Raw genomic sequence first — 17,043 nt, forward strand, 5'->3', positions numbered from 1 at the left:
CGCACTCCGGTTGGGAACCAAGATCCTTACCCGTGTACCTACGTGGATTGCCCGAGAGGGAGCAGGGAGCGGGGAGCGAGGAGCGGGGACCAGGGAACAGACCTCTTCCGGGAGACCCAGCACAGACCGGAAGTGGGCGGGTCAGCTCCCTTAACGCGCATTCACCATAGGTTGGAGTCGCGGTCGCTCTCCGCTTGTCGAGCTGGGACCACGCCCACAAGCTGGTCCTTAAGTCGGCGTCTGTGGTGACTACGGCGGCTGCTGCTCCTGCGATGGAGCCGGGTCCCTCTGTGTCCCCGGGACCTTCGCTCTCCTTCAAAGAGGAGCTTCTGTGTGCTGTATGCTACGACCCGTTCCGCGACGCGGTGACGCTGCGCTGCGGCCACAACTTTTGCCGCCGGTGTGTGAGCGGCTGCTGGGAGGTGCAGACGACGCCCTCGTGCCCGGTGTGCAAGGAACGAGCGGCTCCCGGGGAGCTGCGCACCAACCATACGCTCAACAACCTGGTGGAGACCCTGCTGCGGGAGGAGGCCGAGGGAGCGCGCTGGACAGGTCGCCGATCCCCGCGCCCCTGCCGCACGCACCGCGCCCCTCTTACTCTCTTCTGTCTGGAGGACAAGGAGCTGCTGTGCTATGCCTGCCAGGCTGAAGCCCGACACCAGGAGCATCGCGTGCAGCCCATCAAGGACACTGCACAGGACTTCCGGGTGAGCAACGCGCCACCCACTCTTGGGGACCCCGGGACTGCCCCCTTTCCCTCCCCCAGGCCCAACCACCTTCGTGTCCGCCGTCCAGGTCGCAGTGTGAACGACGCCGCAGTGGCTCCGCCCTCAAACTTTCGGGCTTGTCACGTTTAGTTTAGAAGGAGGTCTGGCCCAAGCTCGGATTCTGAGGCCTTGAGATTTACCCAGTCCAGCGCCCCCGCCTCCCCCCCCCTCGTTTCAGAGCCGTAGGACAGGCCTGTGGCGCTGACCTGCTGCTTTTCTCCGATTACTCTTTTAGCATCAAATTTCAGGAGTTCCAGTGGCTATAATTAAACCAAGAGCAGCTGACCCAGCAAAACTAGTGTGGGGAAGGGTGGGTGTCGGTGCAGTAGGGTTCAAACACCTCCGGGCAAGTACTCTACCACGCAGCTGCATCCTCAGCCTAGTTCTGATTTTGAGCCGAGCTCTTAAATTAGCCAGGCTGGCCTTGAACTTGCTCTCCGCTAGCCTCAGCCATCTAAGTGGCTGAGATTACAGGCCTGTGACTCAAGGCCCAGAGAGAAATCTTTGTTCTAAAACAGAAAAAAAAGTTGTTTTTTTAAGTAAACAAGGTCAGACATTTTCAAAAACCTTTGTCCTAATCGCTTAGAAATGCTCCATTGCTTTCCAAGCACTCATACTGGCTTATCAACTGACTTTTTATTTTTTTTATTTTTTTATTTTTTTATTTTTTTTATTTTTTTTTTGATTTTTCGAGACAGGGTTTCTCTGTGGTTTTGGAGCCTGTCCTGGAACTAGCTCTTGTAGACCAGGCTGGTCTCGAACTCACAGAGATCCGCCTGCCTCTGCCTCCCAAGTGCTGGGATTAAAGGCGTGCGCCACCACCGCCCGGCTCAACTGACTTTTTAAAAGGGCCTTTAATCCCAGCACTCGGGAGGCAGAGGCAGGCGGATCTCTGTGAGTTCGAGACCAACCTGGTCTACAAGAGCTAGTACAGGCTCCAAAGCTACAGAGAAACCCTATCTCAGGGGGGAAAAAAAGGTGTGGGGGGGGGGGAGGGAAGAGTTCTGAAATGTGCATTTTACTCTGGCAGTGTCTTGTAACTTTTATATTTTTTAAAGCTACTGATGGACTCAAACAGCTAAATTTATTTCATCAGCTACTAATATATGGGTCAGACCCACAGTTGGGAGGGCTGAGGCTAGCTGCTAGGAAACCCAACGTAGAGAAGAGGAGGCACCGCAAGAGCCCACAGCGTCCGATCTTCAGACACTGTGAGAATCAGCATGGCTGCAGTTCCGTACAGAGTGGAGGAGGGCAGGTGGATCGGATGCCATCGTGCATGTTGCTTCAGTCTTCGCATTTGCTCGGTGGTCGTTCATTCTTGTTCCCACTTCCACCCGCAGAAATGCTAGATCCCTATTTAGCTTAGCCCAAGTGGGCAGTCCATTGGTTTGGGTCCTGATTTGAATTCCCCAAGGCTGGCAGATGTACAGATTAGCATGGGTGGTGTCTCCAGAATGGGGGCGGGGACCAAGCCTCATTCTGAAGACCAGTGGACCAGCGGTCAGGGAACATAGGTGTTGCCCACGACACCCGTCTGCACTGTATGCGCCACCATACAGTTCGTGAACCCGGCAAGGGGCTGGAGATTGAAACACACAAAGACACACAGACAGAGAGAGACAGAGACACAGATCATCCTTGATACCAAAATGCCCCAAGAATGCCCCCTTTATTGTGTCCAGGGGCAGCTTATATAGGGATAGCCACATCCCAGCCAAACACACCAGAAACCATTCCCCTGCCATCAGGAACTCCTGGGGGTGGGGGTGGGGTCTCATGCTCAGAGCAGCTGTAGGCACTCAGATCAGGGGAAAACAAGTTGTTTACAAGAAATTCAGGATCTGGGGGTTCACTGTTCCCAACACATAGGCTTGGAAACAGCCTTTTGTTCTTGTTCTGGGAGGTCTCCGAGACACTCAGGAGATCAAAGTTCATAATTCCTACTCTCATGGAGGTAATCACAAATATCTGGAGGATGTAGAGGCCTTAACCAGGTGAGGGAGGCCCGGGGAGCTATTTGTAAGCAGATGCTACAGCATGTAGAAGGTTCTAGAAGAGAGGAAGCATTGGACACCAGATGAATCCAGGAGACCCAAGTGTTACCCTTCATTTTAGAATGGTGGTGTGGTGCCCTCCAGTGAGTGGGTGCTCAGCATGTGTCTAAGAGCTGGGAGTGGGCTAGCCTGAAAGATCCAGGAGAGCGCACGCTGCCGTGCTCAGATGCTCTATGGCCCATTCATGTATTTGTTTGTGAAATAAACACACTGAAGACCCTTTGTCTGCTGCACTCTGGCAGCTTAGGTGCCTAAGACAGCCTCTCTGCCCTAGTTCATTGTGGCTTGACACAGCCTAGGGCCATCTGAGGGAATTTCAATTGAGGGATTGCCCTGAAGGGATCAGCCAATCCAAGAGACTGTCTAGTTGGTGATTGGTGTGGTACACTGTGATCCTGGGTGGTATAAGAAAGCTAACTGAACAACACGAGCCTGGAAATGACTCAGAGAGCAGCGTACCTCCCTGATTTCCACAATAATATCTGTATTGGTTCATGCTTGATTTCCTGCCCTGACATCTTCTGGTGATGAAGTGTAACATGGAAGTATAAACCAGAATAAACTTTTTTTTTTGGTCGTCATGGCAACAGAAAGCAAACTAGAACACTCTGTTTCTGGAAGTTGACATTTCGGAGGAGCGGGCGAGGCAGTTGGTAGATGAACATGGTTCTATGTGGTTGGATATGGGTGTGGGTTGAAGAAGCAAGCAGCATAGGAAGACCCACCCCCAAGGTAAGAGTGGAGGCTGATGGAGTAAGCACAGCCCTCCTGGGGTACCTTCTGGCATCCCCAGAGGAGCACTAGTGCTGATATCCAGGGGCACTAATCTTTGAGGACTGACTTACTCTGTGCTAGATCCCCTTAAGTATTGACAAAATTTGATGTCCACAGAAACCCTGACGCTGTGTGATGGTTAATCTTGACAGTGACAGTAAAGCCCAACTCCTTGAGGGTCTGAAGGTGTTCTGAGAGTGAGACCCTGACCCTGTCAGTGAGTGCCCTCACAGGTTCATCTTTTGATGGCCTCACTGGTAGGTGGTAAGTTAGGAGGTGGGGCCTAGGTGGAGGAAGGCAATTTGTCAGGGGGTGTCCTTGGGGCCTAGGTGGAGGAAGGCAGTTTGTCAGGGGGTGTCCTTGGGACTCTATCTTGTATCCCTTTCTCTGCTTCTTGGCCACCTCTGCTCCACCACCACCCCCCAACCATGTGATGGATTGAACCAACACTTCTGAAACTGAGGGAGAATTCTTCTCTTTGGTTGTTCTGTTAAGTTTGTGTCTCACAGCTCTGTAGAAGTAATGAAGGCCATGTGTGTTGGTGTTTTTATTACTGCTGCCAAGCAGATCCATTCTGAAGACACTGACGGGGTTGCTAATGAGCTGGGACTTTGCCCTAACACAGTGGGACCTGATGGAAGGGCTGACAAGATTTAGAACACGTCATAGCCAACCAATCAGAGCTTATGGTTGGACTCCACAGTGTGATTCCAGCTGTGCTAGTTCCCCGGCCTGACTTCTAATGCTAACTTGTCTCTCTGTATTCCCCACGTTAGGCCAAGTGTAAGAACATGGAGCACGTGCTTCGAGAGAAAGCCAAGGCCTTTTGGTCCCTGAGGCGTACCTATGAGGCCATCGCCAAACACAATGAGGTAAGTGCTGGGGCTGGTGGGAAGAAGTTCTCCTTCCAGAATGATCTGTGGCTGTCAGACTCCCCACCCCACAGCTGTAACTCACCTGGCCTTCCCACCTGCCTCAACTCCCCTGCAGTCAGTGTCCAGGCGCCTGAGCGAGCATTCTTTGGTAAACCATATCAGCCATGGCATGCTTGTGCTTACACCATCCACTGATTCTAGTAGCTTCAAGACTTTCTTGCCCTATATCTGCCCATCTGGTGGCCATCTCTGTTCCTTTACTGGTCCCAGTTTCATCAGGCCCGCGCACTAAAGTCTCAGTTTGCATATTCCTTCTGGAGGTGCTCCTTGAACACAGTTCCCAAGATCGCCATACCTCGTTACTCTACCGCATGTCTCCCTGGACACTCAACCTGCAATTTACTTTTCTATTTTACTTTTTATCTGCTCCTGTCAGAATGTAAGGAATGCAAGCACATTAATTATTTCTAGTATCAGAATGTTCTAGGCATAAGCTTTTGGCTGGTGTAAACGCCATAGCAAGGCACAGTGAGGCCTTGACCTTGGGTGCACACGTACTGGAGGGTTCAGAGAGTTAGGAAGGCTACACCAGGTGACAGGCTAGAGCTAGATAGACCGTTAGAAACATTTCGCAAGCTGGCGGGACAAGGACTGCAGAAGCAGGCTGTGTAGTAGAACCAGCCCAACCCTGAGTGTCCAGGAAGTCCCTTCACCCTACCAAGTAGGAGAAGTCAGCCTCGGGCAGTTTCTCTTTAAGCATTCAGAACGACTCACGGAAGCAGCAATGGAGAGAAGCCTTTCGTGATGGCTCACAAACCAACAAGCTGACTTGAGTCTTTGGAAATCAACTTGTCATCTGTGTATCAGTCAGGGTTCTCTAGAGAAATGGAACGTGCCCCCCATTTCTGGATTCCAGATAATTACAGCTGCGGTCAAGTTGACAACCAAGTGCAGCCATTACAGGATGTCAGGCCCTGAGCGTCCTGAACCAAGCACAGCCGTCACAGATGTCAGGGCCCTGGGTGACCTGAACTGGAAGTCCAGTCCAAAAGTGGAACCTGTTGCGGCTGCTGGAAGACACTTTTCCAGGTGTTTAGGTATTGGCCTTTTTGAGGCAGGGTCGTGCTGTGTAGCCTGGCTGGCCTTGAACTCACAGAGATCAGCCTGCCTCCGCCTCCCCAGTGCTGGGATTAAAGCTCCTTTCCGGTTATTTATTCTTCCTAGGAAATGAGGGTAGATTGCGTTGATCATATTTTCAGTGAACTGGATTTCTGTTATTTTCATTTTTCAGCAAGTCATTTCGTCATTATCGTCTCAGAGCCGTAGTGTGAGTCCCTGCATTAGAGGACAGCCTGCTGTAGCTAGAGCATGTGGTCTGAATTACTTTTCTGATAATCACCCTGGCATTACATATATGAATTTCATCTAGTTACTGATTTTACTGCATGTTCTAGCTCGGGGTTTTGTTGCCCTGACAAGCTCCATGACCACAAACAGCTTATGGCAGGAAAGGGTTTGTTTCGGTCTGTAGGTCCCAGTCTATCATTAAAGGACATTGGAGCAAGGACCTGGGCAAGCCTATCCTGTAGAACACTACCTCTGACCAAAGAACTTGCGCCACATCCAAGAAGTACAGCAGGAACCATGAGGATGCTGTTTGCTTGCTGGCAAACAGACCAGCTTTAAGCTAGCTTTCTTCCAGACTTCTGGACTACCTGCTGAGGGAGCGTACTTTTCATAATAACCTGGGTCCTCCTACATTATTAACAACCCAGAGTCCCCCACAGATGTGCCCACAAAGCCATCTGATCTAGGCAGTTCCTCAGATGAGATGTTTAGTCCCAGCACTGAGGAGGCAGAGGCAGGTGGATGTCGGTAAGTTCAAGGATAGTCTCCTGGTCTGTGCAGTGAAAGTTGTGTTTGCACACTCAGTCCTATTCTTTCTGTGAGCCTTCGGGGTTTCATGTGCTCAGTGGTGATTGTCTTCGTGCACAGACAGGTATTTCTTTGCCTTTCCTCTGAGGCTCTGCATAGTTTGTCCTCACTGCTTTTGTGGTTGTGGCTTGGAATGTGGGTGTCATTAAAATAAATACTTGCAGCTGTGTGGTGGTGGCAAACACCTTTAATCCCAGCACTTGGGAGGCAGAGGCAGGCAGATCTCTGAGTTCGAGGCCAGCCTGGTCTGCCTACAGAGTGAGTTGTCAGCCAGGACTGCTACACAGAAATCCTGTCTTGAAAAACAAATATATATATAACAACAACAACAATAATAAAATACTTGCCACAACTATACCAAACCATCTGGACCAATAGAGGTACCCTGATCTTTATCTTTAGAGGTTCCTCATGTCACATCTAGAGCCTTTGAATTGCTTTGCTGAAAGTAATCACCAGCTAGGGGCAGCCCAAACCTGACTCCTGACCTTGTGGGCTTCTTCCTGCTCTGGTGCAGGTGCAGACGACTTGGCTGGAAAGCCGCATCCGGGATGAGTTTGACAAGCTCCGAGATTTCCTGAGGGTGGAGGAACAGGCCACTTTGGATGCCATGAAAGAAGAGAGCAGAAAGAAGCACTTGCTGGCTGAGGAGAAGATGAAACAGCTGGCAGAACAGACCGAGGCCCTGGCTCGTGAGATTGAGCGGCTGCAGATGGAGATGAAAGAGGATGACATGACCTTCCTCATGGTGAGATGCTCAGGATCGGATCCGACTGTGGGAGCAGGGTCGGGGCCAGCAGCTAAAGATCCCCAGTCCATTCAGCAGGCTTCTTGTGGTGCTGCGAGGACCTCATTGGCGTGGCTTGCGCCAGAGCAGTGGCTTGGCAGCTTTGAATTATCCTCCTACCCCTGCCATCATTTCCTACTAACTTTTCTCTTTCCCCATCCCAGATGAAATAGTCTTTTTAAATTGTGCAATAATTTAAAATTTAAAAAAAATATATAATTACATTTTTATTTGTTGTAGGTAGGTGTCTTAGGGTTTCTATAGCTGTGAAGAGACACCATGACCATGGCAACTCTTATAAAGGAGAACATTTAATTGGGGCTGGCTTACAGTTCAGAGGTCTAGTCCATTGTCATCGTGGCAGGAAGCGTGGCAGAGGACATGGTGCTGGAGAAGTAGCTGAGAATTCTACATCTGGATCACCAAGCAACGGGAAGAGAGGAAGTGAGCCGCTGGGTCTGGCTTGAGCTACTGAAACCTCAAAGCCCAGTAAGGCCACACCCCTGATAGTGCCACTCCCAATGAGTCTATGGGGAACATTTTCATTCAAATCACCACAGTGGGTATGCCTTGCGAAGGGCCTGTGTGGAAGTCAGAGCAGCTTATGGTAGTCAGCCTTTTACTGTGGGTCCCAGACAGCAACTATAACCTGCTGAGCCATTTAGTTGGCCCCGATTTTTTATCTTAGTATTCTCTCTCTCATCTCCCCTTTCTCTCTCTCCTTCTTCCCCTACCTCTTTCCCTCCCTTTGAATTGGTGGCTGGAAAGCCTAGGCTCTGTGCAGGACAGGTGCTCTTACCTGAGGCACATGTGCGTGAGTACCTGAGCCTGCACACAGACACAGAAAAGGAATTCTGTTCTTCCTTTTCTCTGGGTGTGGTGGTGCACACCTTAAATCCCAGCACTCAGAAGGCAGAGGCAGGCAAATCTCTGTGAATTCAAGACCAACCTGATCTACAGAGCGGTTTCCAGGACAGGCTCTAAAGATACACAGAGAAACCCCGTCTCAATTTTGTTTTTTATTTTCTTTCATCCTTTCATTGATTTTTGTCCTTCCGTGCAGAGAAGTTTCTGTGGCTTGAAAGCTACTTTATAATAAATCAGATCCAGTGGGAAGGTGGTCTCTGTGCTTCAGGCACAGTGAGGTCTCTGGAGAGTCTCGCAGTGGTGTGAGAAGGGACAAGAGCATTTCCATGTTCAGACAGTGGCTTCACGTTGAAGTCTTGAACAGGTTGTCCTGTACCCAGATTGCTCCTGGGAAAGAAAACACCACTCGATGGTTTCCAAAAGCTGTGCTCCTTGCTTATCCTTTTTCTTCTGATGAACAAATTTCCCTTGTATGTTGTGTTTTACACTATTCGTAATGTAATGTAATTCATAAAATAATTTTGTTATTCAACCACTGATCCTTATGTAAGTTATTTCTTTTGCTTTTATGGGGAGTGGGACTCCAAACACGTATGTGCTGTTTTAGTGTGGACATGTATTTACTTCTGGTTCTGTACCCGAGAGCAGATTTCTGGGCTATCTGATGATTCTGCTTTGCCCATGAAAGGGCTGCTAGGCAGTTTTCTAAGGCAGCCCTGCTGTTTTCTGCTCCTATCAGCCGAGTACGAGAGTCAAGATTCTATACCTCTCAGCCACTTTTCCCATTCCATAGCCTTCTTCTGAGTGGGGCGCTGTCTCACTGTGTTTCCGGTGGGCATCTCTTCATTCATGTTAGGTGCCTCTGGATCATTGGCAGCTCTTCGATAAGATGTCTAATTTCTCTATACAGTTTTTTTTTTGTTTTTGTTTTGTTTTGTTTTTTGTGGGAGTGGGTAGGGAGAGGTGCAGAGTTTCTCTATGTAGCCCTGACTGTTCTGAAACTCACCCTGTAAACCAGGCTGGCCTCAGACTTAAGAGATCCACCCGCTTCTTCCTCCTGAGTGGTTGGACTACAGGTGTGTGTCACCATGCCCTGCTGTGCAGTTCCTGTCAGGTTGTCTTTTCACTGTTTAGCTGTGAGCGGTCCTTCTATGGTCTAAGTCTTTTCTCAGTCTTAGCTCTGTATTTAAATCTTAGACTTATTTTAATTGTTTTTTTTTTTAATCTGCTACACGGCAGAAGCATGGCCTCTTCCTGTTGCTGTGCCGCTTTTCGGTTGTACCCTCACCATTGGCTAAAAGACAGTCTGCCAGCTGACCTGGGTCCCCTGCAGAAGCTCTAAGCACGAAGCTTCCCTTATCTAGACTGTGGTCCTGTCCCCGTTAGACTGTGGTCCTGTCCCCGTTGTTAGACTGTGGTCCTGTCCCCGTTGTTAGACTGTGGTCCTGTCCCCGTTGTTAGACTGTGGTCCTGTCCCCGTTGTTAGACTGTGGTCCTGTCCCCGTTGTTAGACTGTGGTCCTGTCCCCGTTGTTAGACTGCGGTCCTGTCCTTGTTAGTTAGTCTCACCACTTCCATCACAGTGGCTCCTGTAACAGTTTGAAATTGGGGAGCAGGAGTCCTCCACTTTGGTTGTTTCTCAAGGTTGCTATTCTCCATTTCCTAGAACTCTTCGTGAATTTTAGGATCAGTTCTAAGTGTGGCCCTGGTTTCCCTCTGCTGTGTCCTCACCATGGCACCTGGGACTTGGAAGGGGCGACATTGAATCAGAGATGAGATCCACATCGGGTGTGTGACATCTGAGTGACACCAGGTCTGCTCGCCCATGAGTGGGGCGCCTGGCCACTCTTCTTCAGAAATTCCCTGCACTTTCTTACTCTGTCTCTGTCTTTTTTCCTTCCAGAAACACAAGAACCGAAAGCGCCGGTAAGTTATTAAGCTGATGGAGGGGAGGGGGCGGGCAGACAGAAAGCCACGGCTACTCTCTCCAGTGGCTGACAGGCCAGGCAGCTGTCGTGCCCAGCTGGGTGGGATCCAGAGGGAGAGGTAGAGGCCGGCCAAGGGGAACTTTTTAAAGGCATTCCAATGCCGGTTGCCATGAAGGCAGAGTTGTTTGGGAACATAGAGGTTCACTAGTCTCCAGGGATTTACAGAACCAGGCACATGACTTGTGTTTCTCAGTTATCAGCAGGCCTGGATTTTGGCTGGCCTCCTTCCTCGGACAGCCTTGGCATTGCGTTGTGGGCGGATGCTGTGTTGTGGGCGGATGCTCGCTGGGCTCTCCAGGATGGATAAGGAAGAGATATGTCCTGTCTGAAGATGGGAGTGAGTGCTCTAGGCTGTAATGAGTTCCCAGTCTCTGCAGGCATTCAGCAGAGGCCGGTCAGCACTGTGGCTCTTTTTGGATTCCAGCTTGGCCCTCTCATGAGCTGGTGACTCAAGTGTGATTTCTACCTATGAGGATGGCAGCTAGGTTGGAGACCCTCCCACTATGTCTCCCAGTTGTTCAGGATTGAGCCTTCCTGCTGAATCCTAAAGGATTGTGGCAGCCCAGTGGACTTCTTGCTCAATCCAGGTTTGTCTTGGGACAGATGGCCACGAAGCTTAGGTATGAGGCAAGGGAAGCAGTCCTGTTGTTTGTAGTAGACTCAGTCAGGCATGCCTGCTCGGCCCCAACCGATGCCCAGCCTTCCTTTTCCAGACTCTTTTGCACCGTGGAGCCAGCTCCTCTCCAGCCTGGCTTGCTGATGGATGCATGCAAGTATCTGGAGTCCCTGCAGTACCGTGTCTGGAAGAAGATGCTTGGGTCTGTTGAATCTGGTAAGGATGCAACGAGGTGCTCCAGGCCAATGGAGACCATCTTGTGCTACAGAGACAGCAAACTTCTCAGCTTCTCAGCTTTTCCCCCTGCATACCCTTCCAGGCATGCACAAGGCCCCTGGTCCTCCCTGCTCTGCTGCACTTCACAGAGGCTAACTCTCCTTTCTATATTCATAACTCTAACATTCAAGATGGAAGACCCAATTCTAGGTCACCTCCCCCAAGGTCACTCTGACTCTCTCCTTCCAGTGTGCCCTGGTTTCATGCGTAGAAATGGCAGTGGGCCAGGGGAATGTTACTTGAATCTCTTAGGTGTCCGGGAGCATGTGAACCTTCGTACTTCCTAGTCATGTGCTGGGTTAGTCTTCCGTGGCTGCTATGACAGAGGACCACAAATTGGCTTAAATGACCAGTCTATTCCCACAGCTTGGGAGGCTAAAAGCTTATTGCTAAGAAATGGGCAAAAACATGGCCCTCAGATCTGTGGGAAGGCCCTTAGATTCTGGTATTTGCTGGCATTGCTTGGGTGTCATTGGCTTGTGACTGACAAATGCATTTCTGCTTTGGTTGGTCATATGACATTTTTTTCACCATGTCTATATCTCTGACCCATTCCCAAATAAGATTACATCCTGAGATACTGGGGCTTGGGACTTAACACTTATCTTTTGGGGTGGGAGTAAAGTTTGACTTTGGCCACCCCAGCAGCCCAGGACAGTTCCATGCATGCATTGGGGGCAGAAGAAGGGTGTCCAGTCTGCTGACGTTCCCTTTCCCTCTCTCTCTCTCCAGTGCCCTTCAGCTTGGATCCCAATACAGCTGCCGGCTGGCTCAAAGTGGCTGATGACCTCACAAGTGTCATTAACCATGGCTACCGCGTGCAGGTGGAGAATCCTGAGCGCTTCTCCTCGGCGCCCTGCTTGCTGGGCTCTCAAGTGTTCTCGAAGGGCTCCCATTCCTGGGAGGTGGATGTGGGTGGCCTGCCGAGCTGGCGGGTGGGCGTGGTGAGGGTGCAGGCGCAGGCACAGGCTGATGTGAGTGGCGAAGGCCACACACACAGCTGCCACCACAACACCCGTTCCGGCTTCTGGTACCTCTGCCGCACGCAGGGTGTGGACGGAGACCTTTGCATGACTTCAGACGCAGCCACAGCCCCTCTTGTCCAGGCCATGCCACGCCGGCTGCGTGTGGAGCTGGAGTGTGAGGAGGGTGAGCTGTCCTTCTATGACTCTGAGCGCCACTGCCACCTGTACACCTTCCATGCCCACTTTGGGGAAGTGAGGCCCTACTTCTACCTGGGGTCCTCTCGAAGTGATGGTCCCCCAGAGCCTCTGCGCATCTGCCATCTGCGTGTCTCCATCAAGGAAGAGCTGGACATCTGAGCTGCCTCAGTCTGCTGGACACTGGACTGGGGACCTCTTTTGTCCCAGTATCTTCTGGTAGCCCACTATTGCCACTCGTGCAGCATCCTGTGTTCTGTTTGTCCTTTCTGTAACTCCATGTCCTTCTATGCCTCTGTCTTTGTTTTCGGTTCCTGTCCTGCTCCAAAGTTAAGAGTCATCCAGGAGAGCTTGGTGAGCCTGGGCACTACTTAGAGTCGTGGCACCTTTGGGATGTAGGTTTTCTGACTCCTTTGCTGGTGAAATGTTTTCTTGTAGAATGGGCATTTTAAATATAGGTGGCTGTTTTTAGAGACGATCAGGCTGCCAGTCAGAGATGCCTCTTGTTGAGTCAGTTTGTCACATTTCCCAGGAGGAAAGCCTTATCAGGCCACACACACACGCACGCCCTAGGATTGGTAGAGAGGAGTGGGCAAAGCCTTCACCCAGGCTGTCCTACCCCAGTAGGACAAACCGGACAGCGTGGCTTTTGGCAGTTGGTCTTAGGCCCAGGAGTCCCCGTTTGCCCAACACTGACTGGGACGGTTAGGACAGGAAAGTCCTGGCCTGCTCTGTGGGAACTGTAGGGTGTGGGGTACTCTGGAGTGCAGCTCAGTTAGCGGAGGTCACAGCAAAGGCAACTGTAAGGCTGTTGGCAGTGGTTAAGTTTCTAGTCAGTGGCCTAGAGGCCAAAGCACCAGAATGCAGTGAGAAGGCAGTCGATACTGGCTGGGTCAGGAGCCCGAGCTCTGCTCCTCAGTCTCAGGCGGAGCTTCTGGTTGGCATGGAATTGACCGTGATTCATGCTTTGAAAGTTTCCCCTGAAGTTGTCCAAGGTTTCTAGAACACATGAAAGAGAGAGAGAGAGAGAATATCTGTGAATTAGCAGTAGTCTTGAAAATCACGGAGGAAGTTCTGAGAAGGAGCCTGGGGGATGCTATGTCTGCAGCCTGACCCTGGGATCCGGAGAGTCCTGGCCCTATCTGCCCTTCTCATTGGCTTCAGTCCACTTGTTCTTGCTCTGCTCTCTGCCAGGTTTCACCCCAACTTCTCCTTTGTGTGTACCTCTACATTTTCTTTCTCAGTTTTGACTATAGATGGAGTCTGATTGCCAGCCGCCAAGTCCCAAGTGGTGTTGTAAAGAGACATGTCTTCCCGGGTGTACTGTCACAGTCAGGGACACGTTACTGACCTAGGACCTGGCATCCCAGTTTCAGCCTGTACCCCACATTACATAAGCCTGATGCTTTAAACCATGCCGCTCACCCACTAATTGGCTATAAATAGGTCATATACGTTGCTTATCTAACAAGTGGGCCTCAGAAGAGACACACTGTAGTGCAGGCCAGGCTGGATGCAGGAACAGCATTAGCAAACCATTACCTCGTGGCAGATGCTTAGGCTCTTTGGGATCCAAGTAGGTGTGAAAGGGTATGCCCTTGGTGCGGGGCAACTAGTTTATGTGTGAGAAGCTTTTTCTGAAATCACTGTTACGATGAGCTTTTTATTTTCACTTTAATTCTTTTTAAATAGGGAAATTTCAGTGATCTAGGCTCCTTTAGAAATATTTAACACACTACCCATAATGGACTATGTTTTCTTTCAGTGCTTTTGTAAACACAAATTCCTATTGAACCTAACTTGTACCTGACTTGATGCTTTTCATTGTAAGATTTTATGGTGTGCAGTGAGTGTCCCATTTAGTTTGTTAGTTACAGCTTTTTTAGTTATGAGTATAGCTGCTCTGAAATTTATTTGCAAGTTTTGTGTGGATGTGTCGTTTTTTTTTAATTCTCTGTCATATGATAATTGTATTAAACCCTTTGAGGACTTGCCAAACTGTTTTCTAATAGAGCCGTACCGTTTTCTGCTCTCACTGGCAGCAGGTAAGGGCTGGGTTGTTACACATTCTCGCCAGCACTGTCTGCCCTCTAACTTAGCTGTCCTAGTGAGGAAGAAGAGTGTCTCATTTGGCCTTTAGTTGCCATCCCTGCTAACTAAAATGGAGCATCTTTCTTGTGTTCGCTGTGTGTCTACCTAAGAGGCATAAGCCTTTGCCCATTGGGTTGTCTGTCCTTCCTTTCATTATGAAGTTTTATGAGTTTGTTATGCATTCTAGATAAAAGTTTGTCTGTCAAATAAATTACTTATAAAATTTTCCTCCTATTCAGTGAGCTGTCTTTTTACTGTCTTTAAATTTTTTTTTTTAAGGGGCTGGAAAGATGGCTCAGTGATTAAGAACTCTTGCCGCTCTTTTCAAAGGACCTGAATCCAATCCCCAGCAGCCAGCGGTAGTGGATCTTGACAGTGGAGCTTCTGCACACCAGGGTACAGGAGAACCCCAACTAGTCATGTTTGAGTGTTCAGAGGCTGTTTTCACCTTGCTTCTCCTTGCTTCTGGAGGATGGAATGTCAACAGAATATGGTCTTTGGTTCAATATCAGGACAATAGAACCCCCTGTAACTGGCTAGTGATGAGACAGGGCCAGGATTTGTTTATTTGAGATAGAGTGTCACACAGGTCTCATGTTTAGCCCTTGCCAGCCTGGAACATGCTGTGTGGACCAGGCTGACTTCACAGAGATGTATCTGCATCTGCCTCCCAAGTACTGGGATTTGTGTGCAATCACACCCAGCCCAAGATTTGTTTTTTATATTTGTATTGTTTATGTTTGTACGTATGTGCCTATAGGGGCCAGATGAGGGTGTCAGATCTCCTGGAGCTGGAGTTGCAGGTATTTGTGGGCTGTCTGACATGGGTGCTGGATCTGAACTCCATTCTCATAGAGCAATGAGTGCTCTTAGTCACAGAGTGATCTACAACCAGAGTTTTCTGAACACTTTAGGAACATAACTCTCCCAGAATGCTCCTGCTCCTTTGCCTCCATTGTCTCCATGACCTGGAGCTCCCCTGTCCACCACTGTGACTTGCCTATCTTGCTAGTTTCCATGATGAGTGTAGGAGCCACATGGCCACCTGTCCAACCCAAAATCCAGAGATGTCATTGGACCACTAGAAGGCTATTGTGTGGTTATACAGTTGGGTACCACTTTTGGGTGGCCTGAGGAGACGAGCAATGAATTCATCCCAGACAGGGCACAGACCACAAGGACGATGACAGCTGCCGGGGTAATGACTTCATTGGGATTACTTCCAGATGCCTGAGTAGCTCCAAGGTACTTGTACCACCTTAGAGTCTGCCCCAGTGTGAGTAAACAGCCCCAAGCTGCATTGTTGGAACTTCCTGCACAGCTCATTGGCAGGTCCACCAAAGAATGTCCTCCCAGCAATTGCTTGCCTCGTATACCACCTTGGCGAGAGGAACTTAGGATTCTTGGTTCTTGAACTTAACTGAGTGCTGAAAGGTTCTTTTAGTTTTAAAAATAATCTTTTAAAAATTAAATGTATTGATTTGGTTGGCTGAGTGCATGCCACAGCACCTATTTGGAAGCCAGGGGACAACTTGTGGGGGTCCTGTCACTATGTGGGTGGTATAGGAGGTTCTTCTGTTCATATGTTGCTTTCGTTTGTTAATGAATAAAGAAACTGCTTTGGGCCTGATAGGGCAGAACTTAGGTAGGAGTGGGAGAAGCCCTGGATCTTCTGCTTGAGATGGATGCTAGTTAGAATCTTGCTGATAAGCCACAGTCACATGGTGATACACAGATTAATAGAAATGGGTTAAATTAAGATGTAAGAATTAGCCAATAAGAAACTAGAGCTAATGGGCCAAGCAGAGTTTTAATGAATACAGTTTCTGTGTGCTTATTTCAGGTGTAAGCTAGCTGGGCAGCCGGGTCAAACAAGGGACCACCTCTCCTTGTAACATGTGGGTCCTGAGAATCAAACTCAGGTTTGGCAGCAAGTGCCTTTACCCACTGAACTGTCACCACCCGCTCCTGTGAGAGCTTTCTGAGAGGCCCTGCACCTTCTAGAAGGAACCATTTCAACTTGTGGGAAATGGCCATTTCACAGCCGCATAAGGATATTTCTGTCAAAGATGGGTCGCGAGGGAAGGTCCTGTAAGATTATTAATGGACTCAAAATGTGTGTCCAGACACATCTTGGGGTGTCATTCCTTAGGAGTATGGGGTATTTGTTTTGCTTTTTTGAGACTTCTCTCACTGGCTTGGAACTCACCAAGTTGGTGGCTAGTGAGCCCCTTAGATCCACCTGTTTCTGCCTACCCAGTTCTGAAGTTCCAAACACATGCCACTGTGTGCAGCTTTTTATGTGGGTTTGGGGGATCAAGCCTGGGTCTCTGTGCTTAGACAGCAAGGACCTTACTGATGGAGCCCCTCCCCGGCCCAGGACGAAGAAGTTCTCACACTGTGGTGTCCTCCCTATGCCTTTTCCGTGCTTAGCCACATGGCTGGCTACTGTCTTAACAGTTGCTCTCAGGATCAGCACAGTGACGGGAGTGTGAACAGAGCAGCGGTCTGCTGTAGCATCTGGGGGTGTAGCAGATGGCATCCGGTTTTGCGTATTGTCCACACAAACATCTCTGGGGGCTGCATCTCAGGTTGTGACCCCGTTACTAAGCAATGTGTGGCTTGTCTAGTTGTCATGCATTGTGGGTTGGAAATTTTGTCCCCAAAAGCTCCATGAAACAGGCATCAAGCCTGTTGTGTATACCTTTAAACGCAGCACTCAGGAGGCAGACAGGCAGGACTGCATAGTGAGTCCATCTTTTTTTATTATTATTTTTATTAAATTTGTTTTTTCTAAAAAGAAAAAAAAATCTTTTCTCATTTTACACACTTATCTTGGTTCCTACTCCCT

General features: G+C 49.5%; 1 protein-coding gene across 2 annotated transcripts; it reads left to right on the plus strand.

Moving 5' to 3' along the window:
• Positions 1-204: 204 nt before the first annotated feature.
• Positions 205-14,426, plus strand: Trim35 (tripartite motif containing 35). Of its 2 annotated transcripts, XM_075950210.1 has the most exons (6): positions 205-707; positions 4,375-4,470; positions 6,926-7,156; positions 9,965-9,987; positions 10,763-10,881; positions 11,674-14,426. In XM_075950210.1, the coding sequence occupies exons 1-6, from the start codon at positions 273-275 to the stop codon at positions 12,261-12,263; spliced, it is 1,494 nt and encodes a 497-aa protein (XP_075806325.1). In that variant the 5' UTR covers positions 205-272; the 3' UTR covers positions 12,264-14,426. The 2 variants fall into 2 exon arrangements, with proteins under 2 accessions (XP_075806325.1, XP_075806326.1); XM_075950211.1 differs by lacking the exon at positions 9,965-9,987 and having other exon boundaries at positions 6,926-7,181; positions 10,765-10,881.
• The last annotated feature ends 2,617 nt before the right edge of the window (positions 14,427-17,043 follow it).

This window comes from Microtus pennsylvanicus, chromosome 15 (genome assembly GCF_037038515.1).
Source record: "Microtus pennsylvanicus isolate mMicPen1 chromosome 15, mMicPen1.hap1, whole genome shotgun sequence".
Lineage (NCBI taxonomy): Eukaryota > Metazoa > Chordata > Mammalia > Rodentia > Cricetidae > Microtus > Microtus pennsylvanicus.